The sequence below is a fragment of the Doryrhamphus excisus genome, linkage group LG21 (genome assembly GCF_037039965.1).
Source record: "Doryrhamphus excisus strain RoL-2023G ecotype Guam linkage group LG21, RoL_Dexc_Guam_v1.1, whole genome shotgun sequence".
Lineage (NCBI taxonomy): Eukaryota > Metazoa > Chordata > Actinopteri > Syngnathiformes > Syngnathidae > Doryrhamphus > Doryrhamphus excisus.
In genome coordinates this window covers 6551534-6567585 of record NC_136377.1, presented here as the reverse complement: position 1 = coordinate 6567585, position 16052 = coordinate 6551534, and the positions used below count along the sequence as shown (strand labels likewise).

General features: G+C 42.6%; 1 protein-coding gene across 3 annotated transcripts; it reads right to left on the bottom strand.

Annotated features, from left to right (window-relative positions):
• Positions 1–9324: 9324 nt before the first annotated feature.
• LOC131138245 (uncharacterized) lies at positions 9325–15455 on the bottom strand. Of its 3 annotated transcripts, none has more exons than XM_058087021.2 (5): positions 15172–15455; positions 13399–13578; positions 12952–13320; positions 12419–12472; positions 9325–11032 (listed from the first exon to the last, which is right to left on the bottom strand). In XM_058087021.2, exons 1-5 carry the CDS (start codon positions 15440–15442, stop codon positions 10623–10625), a joined length of 1284 nt encoding a protein of 427 aa, XP_057943004.2. In that variant the 5' UTR covers positions 15443–15455; the 3' UTR covers positions 9325–10622. The 3 variants fall into 3 exon arrangements, with proteins under 3 accessions (XP_057943004.2, XP_057943007.2, XP_057943006.2); XM_058087024.2 differs by lacking the exon at positions 15172–15455 and adding an exon at positions 14227–14343; XM_058087023.2 differs by lacking the exon at positions 15172–15455 and adding an exon at positions 13866–14219.
• Between the last annotated feature and the right edge of the window lie 597 nt (positions 15456–16052).

Sequence of the window (16052 nt, the reverse complement as noted above, 5' to 3'; positions counted from 1 at the left end):
GAGAAAACCGGTGTGTGTTCCAGTATACTGCGTGGTCCGGGACCACTAAGGGTCGGCGTACCCAACTGGGTGGAGGGCCGTAAATGTAACGCTCCATTCGGGTCCAGTGAAGGGCAGTACACCAAGCGCGGTGAGGGGAACGCTTCACTTGGATGCTTAACAATAGACAGGGTCTATTGCGCTAATTTTACTGGGTGGAGGGCCGTAAATGTAACGCTCCATTCCAGGTCCTGTGAAGGGCAGTACACCAGCAGGCGGTGAGGGGAACGCTTCACATGGATGCTTAAATAGACAGGGTCTATTTGATAACTTTCATTATTGCTCAACATTCTTGCAACTATCAGTTTTGTATTTGTTTTTTGTTTTAATTGTTGTGGGAATAGAATGGAAGGTGGGAAATGTGTGGGGGTCCCCCAAGGGTGTCAGAAAGTGAGTTGTTTGGTCTTGTGGAAGGTCAGGTTATAAGTGGCTTGGTAAGTCAGGATAAGAATAAAAATAGACAGATGGTACGTAAAACATGGGAAGTGTGTGATGGACAGAGTTGGGATAATATTGTGAAGGTTCAGAGTAAGTTAAGACAGGAGGAGGAAAAGATTATGAAATAAATAAGACAGGTGGAGGAGAAAATTGAGCAGGCGTCATTCTGGCAGAAGTCAGAACTTACGAAGACGCTGAAAAAATTAGAAGATTCCAGGCGAAAGATTCATTCGATGGGGATGGCAAGCTTGGCTTTGGCCGCCCCGTACATGACGCGGGAAAATCAGTCAAAGGCGAGAAGGGCCCTAGTGGTCACGCCATCGGCACCCCCGCCCAATTCAAACCCTCCCAGTGGAGTCTATCCTACTCTAAGATTCCAGGGAGAAGTCGACATTAATGGCGAGGAGTTAAATAGACACGTTCCGACCCTACAACAAGCAAGGCGCCATCCCCCAACATACATAGGCAGCCCCGTGCCACAGGTTGGCGACCCGTCAGTGGAGACTGGTGGTGCGACTTCCTGCACGGGTGCGGCGCAAAACATGTCCCTTATAGATTCGGCCAGACACAGTAAAAGCGTATCTAAGATTTTAAAACAAATTGACATGTCTAATGTGTTGCCAGAAGGCAGTACCAGGCGCCGATACACTGCTGAGACAGATTACGGCAGGCGCCAGCCGGCAACACCTACGGCAGAACGGGATACCCAATCGGAAGATGACATATCCCTAACGCCATCTTCACCAGCCCCTGTGAGACGGGACAACACAGGGGCTCGATCTAAAACAGTTATGCCTTTAAAAGTTGACGTGGCGGGCCAGCACACGGTATACACACCTTTTACCATAACAGACATTGACGGCATGTGTCGTAAGTGGCCTCCACTAGCCCGTGGAGCAGACCCATGGATCAACGAGGTATTGCGCCTCACAGCTGTCCTCGGTTTGGCCTGGGGAGACGTCCGCTGTCTGTGACCACACTGTTTCGAGCAGCAGTGCTAGCTTGAATGCCCTCATCAGTGGCTAATAAATTAAAAGATGTTCCTAATCTGTCAGTCGAAACAGAAAAATCATACAAAGCAATCTTGTTACACCACATGCGCAGGCACCGTGAGGAGGAGGACGAAAAAGATAAAACACAAAAGGATTCAGCAGCACAACTATTGAAATTATAATCGGCTAAAGAACAAGAGTTCACCTCAGATAAAAAGAGAAAAACATAATGTGGCAGGGGTGTGGTGGCATATCTAACCGAGGTGGGAGAAGGGGTGGACCGTCTCAGGGCTACACTGGCTGTTTCGTGTGCGGAGCTCTTGACCACTGGGCACGAGATTGCCTCACCTGCACTGGACAGTGGCCACCATCAGGACCACCGCAGTCGCTCCCACAACAACAGCAGCAGCAACCATGGGCTCATCAACCACAAGGCATGCAGTCACAAGGAGGCTCACATGGGCGGGTCGGCCCATTCCACCGACCTCAGCAACAGCAAGCGGCTTCTCAACCTCCCCTGCTGGTCAATACCACCAAGACCAGCACGGCGGTGCCAACTGGTTTGAACTTGCTTGGTCGTGACATATTGACTGCTTCTAATGCTACTATTTTGTGCACAGACTCTGGTTTAACCCTGACGTTGCCAGATGGCACGACAGTGGACTGCAACAACCAAAGTACAGGAGGACAATACCTGCTCAAAGAACTGCCGGCAACCACAACAGCCGACATTTATTGGTGCCTTCTGACTCGGACTTCGTCACCGAGCAGTGTGGTGTCAGTCTATGAGACGTGGAAACCATGGATCCTGTCCAAGGCCACGTATATGCCTCCCACCACCCCGTTACATTGCACATTGTTTTACGACACACAACAGGATATGACATATCAGGAAGGTATGGAGTAGTGGTTAAATTCTTCTCGTCTTTTCGCAGGTCCTGAGGGGGTGGCGGCCAGCGTCTATTTTGTTAAGTTGGAACAGGCCTGGTACAAAGGCACCCCTGATTCGGCGCCACACATCTCTTTGGCTGTGGCCCCAGGACATGAACAACGGTCCTTGGGTCCCATGGTGAAACGGTTATTGGCAGCTAAAGACTGGACGCCGCTCCCTGAGGTGCCGCAGGTACAACACTCTCCCTCGGAGTCGGCGTATCGTGTGGTGTGCCAATGCACAGACGTGTCCGTTGTTCAACATCGTTTGATTGACAGGTACGAGCTAAAAACACTGACAGATCACGAACTCTCCGGACCCATGTTGGACACCATCCCGGAGGGGGTGTGGTCCAACGGTCTATTTGACGTAGGTTTTTGTGCTTTCACCTATCATGGCCAACGGTTCCAGTACACCCGCATGCCCCAAGGTTTCAAGAACAGCCCTGGTTTGTACAATCATCATTTGCGCCAGGTGTTGTCAGTTTTGCAGCTTCCAGATGGATGGACGATCTCCTCCTCGCCGCTGACTCTGCTGATTGTTGTTTGCAGGCCACAGAAGCCGTGCTGCTGTGCTTGTACGAATTGGGCTTCAAAGTCTCACGCAAAAAGCTACAATGCTGGAGGAAAACTGTCACCTTTCTGGGTCGTGTTCTCTCAGCTGCTGGCTACGCCATGTCGGACGCCCATCGTGTGTCCATCCTCAGGCATCCCAAGCCTTCCACGGTGGGTGAAATGCTGTCCTTTTTGGGACTGTGTGGTTACAGTCGACAGTACATCCCCTGCTACGCGGAACGCACTGCACCCTTGCGCGCGTTAGCGCGTGCCAAGGGCTCTAAGCATGCCAACGCCAGGCTGGACTGGGACTCGGGGACTTCACTAGCCTTCGTGACCCTAGTTCAGTCGTTGGCCTCTGCTTTGGCTTCGCAGACAACCGTTGTGTACTCGTTACACCGCGGGGGTCGCGACTCTCATCCAAAAGACCGGCCTGCCACGGAGGATGTCTCATCTCTTAGGTCGCCTCGGCCTGCATTGGATGCAGCCCGTGAGGAGGGGAGGAGGTGGTGAAGATGTCGCTGCCCTTGGCGATATCCCGAGCCCTGGGGGCTCCTCCTCCCCAACCAACAACTGAGGCGATTTCTGGATTAACTAACGCACACACACACGCACACACGCACACACACACACACACACACACACACACACACACTGATAGTTCAGCACCTGATTACACTGATACTGCACAACATACATGCAAGCGGCAAACTATATTACATGCCACTTAGGATAAGCTTCCTGGCTTTGTTTTGACATTTTTGTCATTAGCTATACTTCTTTATCTCACTCTGTGTTCTTTTTCGTCTGTAGGTGTGGTCAGAGGCCCAATAACTGCCACGGCGGTCCCAGACGGAATGGTGTCCACCAGTGCTTCTAAACGTTACAAGAGAGAGTTCCAGACGAATATAAATTAGTCAATCAGATTGCGGCAGGTTTTGAGTCAATTATCCCTTGGATCACCGTTAATAAAAAGTGTTGATCGCATCAATCATGTGCATTACAATCTACAGCGCCTCTCCAATCAGACCGAAGAAGGCTTCAAGGCGGTAAGTGAACAGTTGCGGGCCACGTCTTTGATGTCCTTTCAAAATCGTATCGCTCTCGATATGTTATTGGCAGAAAAACATGGTGTGTGTGCAATGATTGGTACGGAATGTACTTTCCACTTTCATCCCAAACATTACGGCACCGGGTGGTCATTTGTCTCGTGCAATTGAAGGTCTCACAGCTTTGAATAAACGCATGAAAACACATGTTGGTGTGGACACCAGCCCGTGGGACTCGTTGATGAGCTACTTTGGTAAGGGGAAAGAGTTGGTCTCCGGCATTATTATTACAGTTTTAGTGTTTCTTGTTTTGGCTGTTCTTTTCGTTTGTTCGTTGTCAGTTTGCTGTTGTTTCCTGTGTTCCAAGTGCCTTTTCCAGCTCATCCTGTCCAGGGTGATGGCGGCCGATGGGCGAGGTCAATATCAGTTGGCCCGCCTGCATCCACCGCCCCCACAGGGTGACCGGGTGCTTCTTCCCTAACTCTGATCCGGTATTTCACCTTGTGGCCTCTGTTGAGGCCATGAGGGGGATTGAAGGATTTCATATATGTTGGTCTCCTATTTTTTTGTGTCTCATATATGTGTGTCTCCTATTTTTTGTGTCTCATGTATGTTTGTCTCCTATTTCTTGTGTCTCACTCATATAACTATGCACTACATTTAATCAAGGACAACCAAGCAGCCTTGGGCAAATCACAGGACACATAATCGCTCTCAGGCACATACAGTTCCGGAGCTCTCCGACACATCCACAATTTTGACTAACAACAGATAACGAAGGAGCAGGACGTCGGCAGCCATGGCCTGTCGATAACAGCTGGCTCCACCGCTCCAGCTGGCTCCACCGCTCCAGCTGGCTCCACCGCTCCACCCCGCCCGCCCTGCGTTGGCGAGAAGACGTCGGCCGAGGAGAGGAGGGGGGCCACCAGTGATGCGCCAGAGATCTACCGACATTTCTTAGCATAATAAAAGCCGGGCAGGGACAGTTAGCTGTACTCATTTGTTCTGACCTGTAAGTAAAGCCTACGTCTCTGCAGGTGTTAGGGGAAGACTTATGGGCCCGGAGCTCCGTGTAATCTGACTGGTCTGAGAGTAAACCATATAACTGACAAGTTCGTTGTCATCTCTTGCCTCCAACACGACACCCACAGGAATCACTGACCTAAGAACAGGTGGTCAAATTCCAACAAGGCTAACTAATTGTGATGTTATTTGGTAATGGTTTTATTTGATTTGAACATGCATCAGATTACAATTGAATGCATCACATAATCAGTTCACAGTTCCACATGTCCAAAAGGAGTAGGAAGAAGCAAAGCTTATTATATCGTACCCCTCCATCTGGTACTTTTACAATCTGTTACATTTGTTCACTTCCTGCTTTCCATAATACAGTTTAAGGTTTTTTTGTTGTTTTTTTAAATTTTTGAATTTTGTAATTTTTTTGTCCTGTACTAAAGTACGAGGTGATATGACCATACAATGACATAATGTGTACCATAGTAACTGTCCATATAGTGATATATATATATATATATATATATATATATATATATAGTGATATATATATATATATATATATATATATATATATATATATATATATATATATATATATATATATATATATATATATATATATATAGTGATATATATATATATATATATATATATAGTGATATATATATATATATAGTGATATATATATATATATAGTCATATATATATATATATATATATATAGTCATATATATATATATATATATATAGTCATATATATATATAGCACATCATGACTGGTTCAAGACTCTATTTCATGTCTATATGGTTATAATAAATCATAAACATGATTTATATGCTTCAACTACAAAAATAGTTTATTAATTGCAAATCCTACTGCGAAATTCACTTATCGTATAAATAACACATTTCTCTACAAATTTATGATGGGGTGGGAGACACTGTGGATTTTGGTACCGATATATCATATCATATATATATAAATACAGGGCCAGCACTGGCTACTTTTCACTTGACATTTTTCGATTTGATGTTGTGAGTTTGCCTTTCATTTTTCAAATATGATTACATTGTATTTGGAAAATAAGTGAAATATATAATAGACACGGCACAAAATAGTAGGATGCAATATTACTAAACAGAATAATTTCATACATCATACAAAACCTGTTTATGACTTTCTAAATAAGTCTTTTTTTTAGCATTATTAGAGCCTGTGTGTGTGTGAAATAACACCCCTATAGTCACTTGATACTACTATTATTCCTATTACACTTAATTTTTTTTTTTTTTACATTGTGCAGGGTCCCGTAAGCAGAGTTCTGGTCGTATTTCGGTGACAAGGAACCGTAGTTCCAGTTAGTAGGCGGGGCCAACCAGACACTTTTCATCACAAAGATGTGAGTATTGAAGCTGTTAATGTTGCCCCTCCACCAACACCTGGAGGGGTTGTATGCCAGACGGGTGGCCTGTGGTACAGAATAAGGAAGACAATCCACGATGACTTGACATATATTCACCCTCAGGATTTATTCTTCCTCTCAAAAATAACAACACTTCAGATATCATAAGATGATTACATCAATAATTACCAATTTGCTTCTAGACACATTTCACATTTTTCAGTTAGCCTGCTTCATGCTATTAACTGTACATTAAAGCTGGCTAGCATTAGCCATTTCGCTTATGTTTAAATGCTCTACAACACATTTTGTAACAAACATTTGGCAGCCAGCTATTTAATCTAGCAACTTTCTAAACTCTTTACAGCCGTTAAAATATAAATTATCTCTACTTTATACTAACCTGTGGTACAGAATAAGGAAGACAATCCACGATGACTTGACATATATTCACCCTCTGGAGTTATTCTTCCTCTGTGGTTTTGTCACCTACGCTATACCACCATCGCTGCGTGCACCCCCTAGTGGACCTTGCGGTATTACACTCAAACGCCAACAATGGAGATTTGGTTATTTTAGAAACAAACATATAAAAAAAAGTAGGGTGTCTTTTTTTCTTTTACAACTGAATTTTATATGTATGTGTTTATATTTTTATGCCTTTTAAACAGTTTTTTAAAACCATGTTACCTTATCTTTTATGTACCTTGCATTAACTTTACTAAATGTTGTTTTATGTTATCAGTGACAGTAAAAATGTTGAGATGACTATGTTGACTACGTAGGTTTGCCCCTAAAATAATAATAAGCAAATATGCCCCCCCTGTGAACACCACCTAGATGCTGGATATACTGGATAAAAAGTCATATAGTCTTTTTAAGACAAGAGAATTTTGGCTCAGGCAGCAGATGTTTCAATTACTCTTTTTTTTTTTTTTTTTTTTTTTTTTTGAGACGGCAGTCCCACCTTCTTCCTCCTCCCTGACCCAGACGCTCCTGCGGCAGCTTCTGCAGCAGATGGGAGGTGAAAGGAGGAGCCAGGAGGATGGAGGCCATGCAAACACTGAAGAGAAGGAAAGGTCACACAGGTCATATGGGGGCAATAGGAGGGAGGAAACTTACAGAAGGACAGATCGATAGACACCCCCCCACACACTTTTTTTTTAATACTGCGCCTCTAATCTATGTTTCTTTTTTTGCCAGATGTCAACTTGCGGTCCGTCTTTTGAGTTGATTATGCATTTTTTAAAATTAATTTTCAGGCTTATTTGCTTGTCAGCCGTGTTTAGTTCAGGCTCACCTGTCATTTTCCATGCTGATTATCCATCTGGAAATCTGCAATACAGCAAAACAACAATGAGGAATATCAGTTTTGACGCGTTCAGGATAAAAAAAAAACGACTTTTAATCCCGTCCGAGCGAGTGAGTGAAAGTTAAAGTTTCGTTAAAAGTTAAAGTACTTAGTTTTATTAGGACAAAGAAATAGAAAATCCACGAGCAGTGAATAACACCTTTTCAGTGAGGCTTAAGTCTGGAGTTTATGGGATGCCTGCAGAGCTCCTGCAAAAGAGTGCATACAGCTGCCTATTCAGGACTCCACCACCCTCACCCCCCAACCCCCCTGCCCCCCAGCTGTACTCTTATAATGCTGCCCGCCGCCTTCCAGCTATGCAGGAAACTACATTGTTGAAGCTCCCTCCTCCCTTCCTTGCAGCACAACCTGCAGAAAATATTGGTATCCATCCCATAATAAGTAAATACTAGGCCATTATTATTCCCAATATTTATAATTTTTGTTTGAACGATTTTGCGAAATATGCCTTTAATTTGTTGATCGTGATTATAATCAAGAGTAAAGCACAGGACAAAAGTTTGAGGCAAACATAAAAATAACTTAATTGAATTTAACAATGTATAAATACAATATCAGACAAAATAATACAATGGTATTAAAGTAAATAGTGTATCAGTAAAGAAATCAAACCACAAATAATGAAATTACATTCATTTATTTGTGGAGGCCCGCCACTAATACATTTGGACCGCCACTAAAACATTTGGCACAACTGTTTTTATTTGGTGGTACCTATTTACCCTCACTCACAAACACATTATAATGGGACTGTGTGCATAGGTTGTTATTACAACTCTGTACATTAGATGGCATCGTTACTCATGAACACACCTCATATCTGCATAATGCATGTTATGATAAGAGTACGATATTAAATATACAATGTACCGTATCTTTAAAATCAGTGCATACTTACATAGAGCCCATGAACGTTTTTTTTTTTAATCACCCGTCGTGTTCTAAGAAGCACGCACACGCATGGACCGCTGCACAAAATAAAACCTACACCCGTAAGCTATGTTGTGTTGTTAAATAAAGTTTTAAAATGTAAAACTCAATACACAGTTTTGCATTCTGGCCGATTGTGCTAGTTAGATGATGTCTACCTGTTCTGTGATTGACAGGTGACCCTGTCTAGGGGTCCCGCCCAGCCGTCACCCTAATGACAAGCACCACAAAAAAAAATGAAGCCATAAATAAAAATATACCAAAGAAATATTTTTTTTTATTTCAGTTTGAAGTGAAATTACAGCTAAATGATAAATAAAACAGCTAAAGAACATGTAACTGTCATTTTTACGGCTTATTATAGAATTTTTAAAATATAGTCAATTTTAAATGTAATATTCATGATATACATGTATTCAATCTTTAATGTTAACACCCTGTTTTCCTTCTACTGATAGACAGCGCCCTCTACTGCTGCCCACAAGGGGCTGCCGCTTGAAGCATACCTAGCATCCAAATATGCTAAAAGCACTCCAGTGTAGGTTAATATATGCCCAGCTATCCCAACATAACATCCACATCTAAGCAAATTAGTGTAATATACAATATATAAATTACTATTTCATTCATTTTCAAAATTAACCAAGAGCCAATTAAAGGAAAATAATGGCTCCAAACTAAAAAAAAAAACAAATGTGCCCATGCTGCACTTTGAGCACCGTTAATGAAAGTAAAAACATCGTTTAGACTTATGGATGAGGATATCATGACTTACAAAATGACCGATTTTTTTTTTTTTTTTTTAGAAAAAGTCGACTCCAAAGTAACTAAACATTTACACCTTGCGTTTAAAGGTGTGCGGTTTATTTTCAATTCCAGATGTTGTATTAATATTCAGTATGTACGATGTAAAAAAAAAAAATGAAAAAAACGGGACTCATAAAATAACATTTACAAAGTATAGCTTTCATATATATATCTATATATATATATATATATATATATTTATACATATATATATATATATATATATATAGGGACCATATAATGGTCATTTGCAAAAGACTACTCAAGGTTACAGTGATGGTTCAATGATACCAGGGGTGTCCAAACGTTTTCCAGCGAGGGTCGTATACCAAATGTAACATCTGATCGGAGGGTGCTGGAGCCTATCCCAGCTGTCTTCGGGCGTGAGGTGGGGTACACCCTGGACTGGTCGCCAGCCAGCCAATCACAGGGCACATATAGACAAACAACCATTCACACTCACATTCATACCTATGGACAATTTGGAGTCGCCAATTAACCTAGCATGTTTTTGGAATGTGGGAGGAAACCGGAGTACCCGGAGAAAACCCACGCATGCACGGGGAGAACATGCAAACTCCACACAGAGATGGCCGAGGGTGGAATTGAACTCGGGTCTCTGAGCTGTGTGGCCTGCGCGCTAACCACTCGCTCCCCAAAAAATTAATCATTTTTTTTATTATAACAACAATGAAACCCAAAAATTTTTTTTTTTAGGCAAAGTAGCCGCACTTTGGACACCCCTGCCCTATGTAGACACAGACGGAAGGGAACAAAAACACAAAACTGACTCACTGCAAAATCGAATGTCAGCAATTGAATGATGTAAAGGTGGTTATAAAAAGTGGTGCATGCTTTATGCAGTGACTAGGTTTCACTCTCAGTAGCAAAAAAAAGAAAAAAAAAACTTTCACCCGTCAGACACAATTTCTCTCTACCCATATGATTTTTTTTTTTAAAGCAGAACCACGTAAAATGTCGAGTACTGTCAAAAACAGCAACCAGTGTAAAATCCAAAGGAAATGTTTCTGTGGCAGACGGCCACATAAAGTCAAGTCTTTTTTTTTTTTTTTTTACTGTCTTCATGCTATACCGCCGGCCGCCCGTTCAGCTTGTCATGCATGAGGGTGATGGCGCCGCCGGTGAAGTCTCGAAGAACCTGAACAGTCTCCCGTTGGAGCTGCAGGGACTCGCGTACAAACTCCTGCTGAGTCTCTGCCAGTTGCTGCACCGACTCAGACAGCAGCTCCAGGGAGCGGGAAACCGTTTCCAGCAAGATGTTAGTGGCGTGCTGCTCCTGGAGGCTGAGGGATGCGTTTTGTAGCATGCTTTCCCGCGCGTTCGTAGAGGACTGACCCGATGTCGGGTGCAAGGGTGTCGATGTTGGAACGTGAGGTTGTCCTTGTCGCTGGAGGCCGTTGTTTCTTTGGTGGTCCCCTGCCAGTTTGTTTGCGTGAGCCGAAGGCAGCAGGTCGTCTTTAGCGTCGTCTTCCCATTCTGCCAATGCAACATCACGTCATGAGGAAGTGTCTGTATTAGGGGTGTGTATTGGCAAGAATCTGGCGATACGATATCACGATACTGTTAACGAGACGATATTTTTTTTGTTTTTCTTGTAATTAAAGATTCATTCATTCATTTTCTACCGCTTTTTCCTCACGAGGGTCGCGGGGGGTGCTGGAGCCTATCCCAGCTGTCGGGGGTACACCCCGGACTGGTCGCCAGCCAATCACAGGGCACGTATAGACAAACAACCATTCACACTCACATTCATACCTATGGACAATTTGGAGTCGCCAATTAACCTAGCATGTTTTTGGAATGTGGGAGGAAACCGGAGTACCCGGAGAAAACCCACACATGCACGGGGAGACATGCAAACTCCACACAGAGATGGCCGAAGGTGGAATTGAACCCTGGTCTCCTAGCTGTGAGGTCTGCGCGCTAACCACTCGACCGCCGTGCCACGTAATTAAAGATTATTTCCTGGAATTATTTCCAGCAATATGCACTTACTAAACACATTTTTATTCCATTAGAAGAGTATGTTATGCTGTATCACAAACTTTCCTCTCTAAAAACTAAACTGGATAAATACAGTTTTAATATAAAGCTTTAAATTTACAAAAAAAAAAACAAATAAATTAAATTATGTCTCAAGATCCTGCTCAAATGTTCACATTCTATTAGCTGTGAAAAAATGCAGAGTATACAGTCCCTGACTTATCCACCATCAGAACAGTATTTTTGTGGAACAAAGTAACTAACATCAGTAAAAAGTCCTTTTAGGATGCTTGAAATAACCATTATTTAACAAAATAGTGATATCAATTTGGAAAACAAAATACCTGCAATATCACAGTACTACTTTTGTAGTACACAAAAGGACCTTGGCATTGCTTGCTAGCGGCAGGTCCTCATGGTGTCTCGCTAAGTTGGACTCGCAAATTTGTGTTTCCTGAATACTTTATTCGGGAAACACGACACATTTTCCAAACGGCATGGCTTTTATCAATTTCTGCACACCCTACTTTGTGTAGAAATCCAAAATGTGTCCACACTTCAGCCTTGTACACCGCTGTTATGTGCTCGCATTCCGCCATGTTGAACTGGACGTTTCACTCGTGAATCTCGTTCAACGTCCTTGCCTAATTGACTACGTAAGTGCTGCCTAACGATCGGAGGTTTCAATTAAAATCAGAAATGAACCTTTGCCATGTCTGCACTTGAATAAATACCATATACAGTCTATGATAAATGACTAAAAATATCCATATCATACTTAATAATACAGATACATATATCGCCAAAACGATATTTTCTTACACCCCTTTATCTGTATGCTGTATATCTATCTTATACAGTCGTATATTTGCAACTCACCGTCTGTGGTGGGTATTTCAAACTGCACATCAAACGCTGGTTGTGATGCGTCTCCTGCAACATAAAACATTTTGAAATTAACTCTTATGTTAGCCAAATAATAAAAACCTCCCATATGAGGTTAGCCATTTTTTTCTTTATTAGACCTCGACATTCATTCATTTTCTACCGCTTTTTCCTCACGAGGGTCGCGGGGGTGGTGCTGGAGCCTATCCCAGCTGTCTTCGGGCGAGAGGCGGGGTACACCCTGGACTGGTGGCCAGCCAATCACAGGGCACATATAGACAAACAACCATTCACACTCACATTCATACCTATGGACAATTTGGAGTCGCCAATTAACCTAGCATGTTTTTGGAATGTGGGAGGAAACCGGAGTACCTGGAGAAAACCCACGCATGCACGGGGAGAACATGCAAACTCCACACAGAGCGGAATTGAACCCTGGTCTCCCAGCTGTGAGATCTGCACGCTAACCACTCGACTACTGTGCCGCCCCTAGACCTCAACATATGACACAAAAATAAATTCACCATTGGGAGAACCCTGCATTCCAACCATGTCCTCATCATCCATGTCCTCTTCCTCTGGCATGTCGTCGTCATCGCCCAAGGGTCCAAAGTCACCGCTGATCTCGTCTTCGTGATCCATCTCCAGGATCTGGTGCACTATTTTCTCCGTTTGATTCAGGTCTTTCGAGAGACGTGAGTTGTGACCCCGGTTTGGAACTTTCCCTGACCGCATGGCAGCCACCTTCCGCTTGGTGTCGCACTTCAGGTCAGACCATTTCTTAATGACCTCAATGACCTCCCGCTGGCACTCGCCAATCTCATTGACACGGGCCGTAATTTCAGCCCAGGTGCGCTTCTTTACTTCCGTTGGCACGCCGCGGTTGAATTTACCTAACGTTTGGGACAACAAAATGAGTTTTCAAATGCTTAAAAAAAAACCACGCCACATTCTTAACCAGCAAGACATACCCACAACCACAGAGCGATGTTTCCGCACTTCATCCAAAAGGATGTGAACTTCGCCAAAAGTGAAACGGGCTTTTCTTTTCTTGAAGCGTATGACACTGTCCTGGTTGAAAAGTAATGCTGAAGACATCCTCCACGAACAGTGTCCGTTCGAGCTGTTTGTTAAACTTGTTGCTTCAATTTCTACAGGAGACAAGAATATGACATTTGTTATTGACCAAAATTGTACACTTTATTTGTAAAGATATCCTATTACAGACACAATGTAAGCTTAGAAGCCTGTGACTGATTAAGAAGTAAACTTAGCCGTGAAATAGCTTAGTTTGCCATGTAAACAATAGGAATACTGTACAGCATAAATATGCAGATGTGATATACATATGGACTCCATGTACAGTAACATACTTGGCTGACATTAATTTTAAGTCAACAACAACTGTATATATCAGCTGGTGAACATTTGTTTTTACCTTGCATAATTCCAACTCGGCTAGCTCCCTTTGTGGCAAGCTAATGCTAAATTGGAGTTAGAATGGATAGCCGGTGGTTTAGCGTTGTGTTCACTGACAATATGCTACCAGTTAAGGAACACATGCTCCTTTTAGACAAAATACCAGCATATTACCATATATATATTTTTGTCAGTCGACAGACTTTGACAGACAAAGCCCTGATACAAAAACAGCCCCAGCCCGGTTTTGGGAGCTATGCAGTAAAGCCATAGCTAAATGCTAACGTCAGAATTGGCAAAAGAGACGCATTGGGCAGGTTTATTCCCCCGGACGCAACATTTAAATTGCAAACACATAATTATGGGAATGATGAACGCACCTGCGAGTAAAAAAAAAGTTTGGATTTGGTCCTAAAATATGTCCTTATGAACAAGCTAGCCTGTATAAAGCTAGCGGAAAGACTCCCACACGCTACACAGACGACATGTCCGGTAACTAGGTCAAGTGAGGAAGGCAAAATAAAAACAATGCCATTTTAAAGCACAAATAAATTTATTTTAATGATCCTCATTGTTTGTTGTTACCCGTGCGGCAAGCATGTAACATTTTTCATTTGTTATTAATTTTATTTCTTTTATTAGATTTAACTGATTGTAACACATGCTCTTTTTTTGAAGGGACAACAACTTCCGTAAGTGACAGGAAGCGAGGGTGCAGCAATATTAAACAGTTATCGATGGACATGTGACATACTGTAACGCGTACACATCTGGTTGACGTCCGTTGTTGTCATAGCGACCGTATAATACAGTTAGCAAACGTCCTATTCTAATTTCGGACACAGTGATGCGTCATGGGGGGTTTTATGCATTCACTTATTAAGCGAGGTGTCAGAACTTTTTCCACCAAAAATACAGGACGGGATGGGCGGCACTTTGATGCAAAAACTAATCTAATGTGGGTGAATACATTTAGCTTTAGTGATGAAAATTACATTGCATTGTGAGAGCTACTTTGTTAAACCTGGACTTGCTATTATTCAAATTCATGTTTTAAATATTTTTTTTCCAATAAGACTTCATTGCTGTGATTTGAAAGTATTTTGTGCACCATTGAATCTGAAATTGAGTATGTTTTTTTTAGTAACAATGTTTTATCTATACAGAAAATACTTATTTTAAAAGTATTTATATTACAAAGGAATCTTTGAATAAACCTAGAGCATCATTTGAGTTTCATTTACCGCGAGTGTCCCGGTTTTCGGAATTCAAACTACGGTCACTGTGGTTAACATTTAGCAAACACATGATAGGCAGTGGGTTACCTGCAGTATTAACAGCAGAGGACGGGCTAACGTTGCCGCTGCTGCTCGGTTGAGATTCACTCCGGATCGGATCGAAAACGTGACATTCATTCAACGTTATCGAATGCACGGTTTGCAAATGTTTATGCATGTTGGTGGTATTTCCTCCCTTTGATGAAATATCCATTTCGCAAGTATTGCAAGTTGCCCTGTTGTCATCTTTCTTCGTGAAATACAGCCAAACTTTCGAGCGTTTGCGCCGCATGGGCGCCATGTTTCTTGCTGGCTGCATTGGTGAATGACGTCGCCACGCGCGTGCGTGGTGACGTCATTCGCTCCCACTGGAATCGATAAGAGAATCGTTTGCAACGTTTGGGACACTAGAAACACTGGGAAACGGCTCTCAAAATCCGGGTTTCGATTCCCATCACGGCTCCTACCCGTCCATACCCTCATTGCTAGCTTGGTGTTGACATTCTTTTTGATGGAAAAACACAGTCATTGTTCACATTGAAGCTAATAAGCTAAAACCACAATCCAGGTTTATGCCCTAAATATTCAGCAAACACATTTTAAAGGGCACTTATTATGCTTTTTCCACTTTTCTGACCTATGTATGTAGTTAGAATGTTGTATTCACATGTTAAACGATGCCAAAGTTTGAGATAATGAGGTTTACATTAGCATGATAGCAATGCTAACATCGCTAACATTAGCATGCTAACACCTAGCATGTTTTTATGTCTACCCAAGAAAATAGCAAAAACTGCTAGTATGCTAAGATTAGCCTGCTAACAATGCTAACGTTAGCATGCTAACACCTTGCACAGTGCCAGGAAGGCTAAATATCCTGAACAAGTGCCCTGACCATTTTTTTTGTGGCGTTATATGCACAAATGCTG

Bases quoted from the DNA above. Each gene is read 5' to 3' on its own strand.
- LOC131138245 (XM_058087021.2), bottom strand. From the start codon at position 15,442: ATGCAGCCAGCAAGAAACATGGCGCCCATGCGGCGCAAACGCTCGAAA. The intron at 13,579-15,171 runs GTAACCCACTGC...TGTCTCCTGTAG, and splicing joins CTCTGCTGTTAATACTGCAG to AAATTGAAGCAACAAGTTTA. The intron at 11,033-12,418 runs GTGAGTTGCAAA...TTGCATTGGCAG, and splicing joins TGAAATACCCACCACAGACG to AATGGGAAGACGACGCTAAA.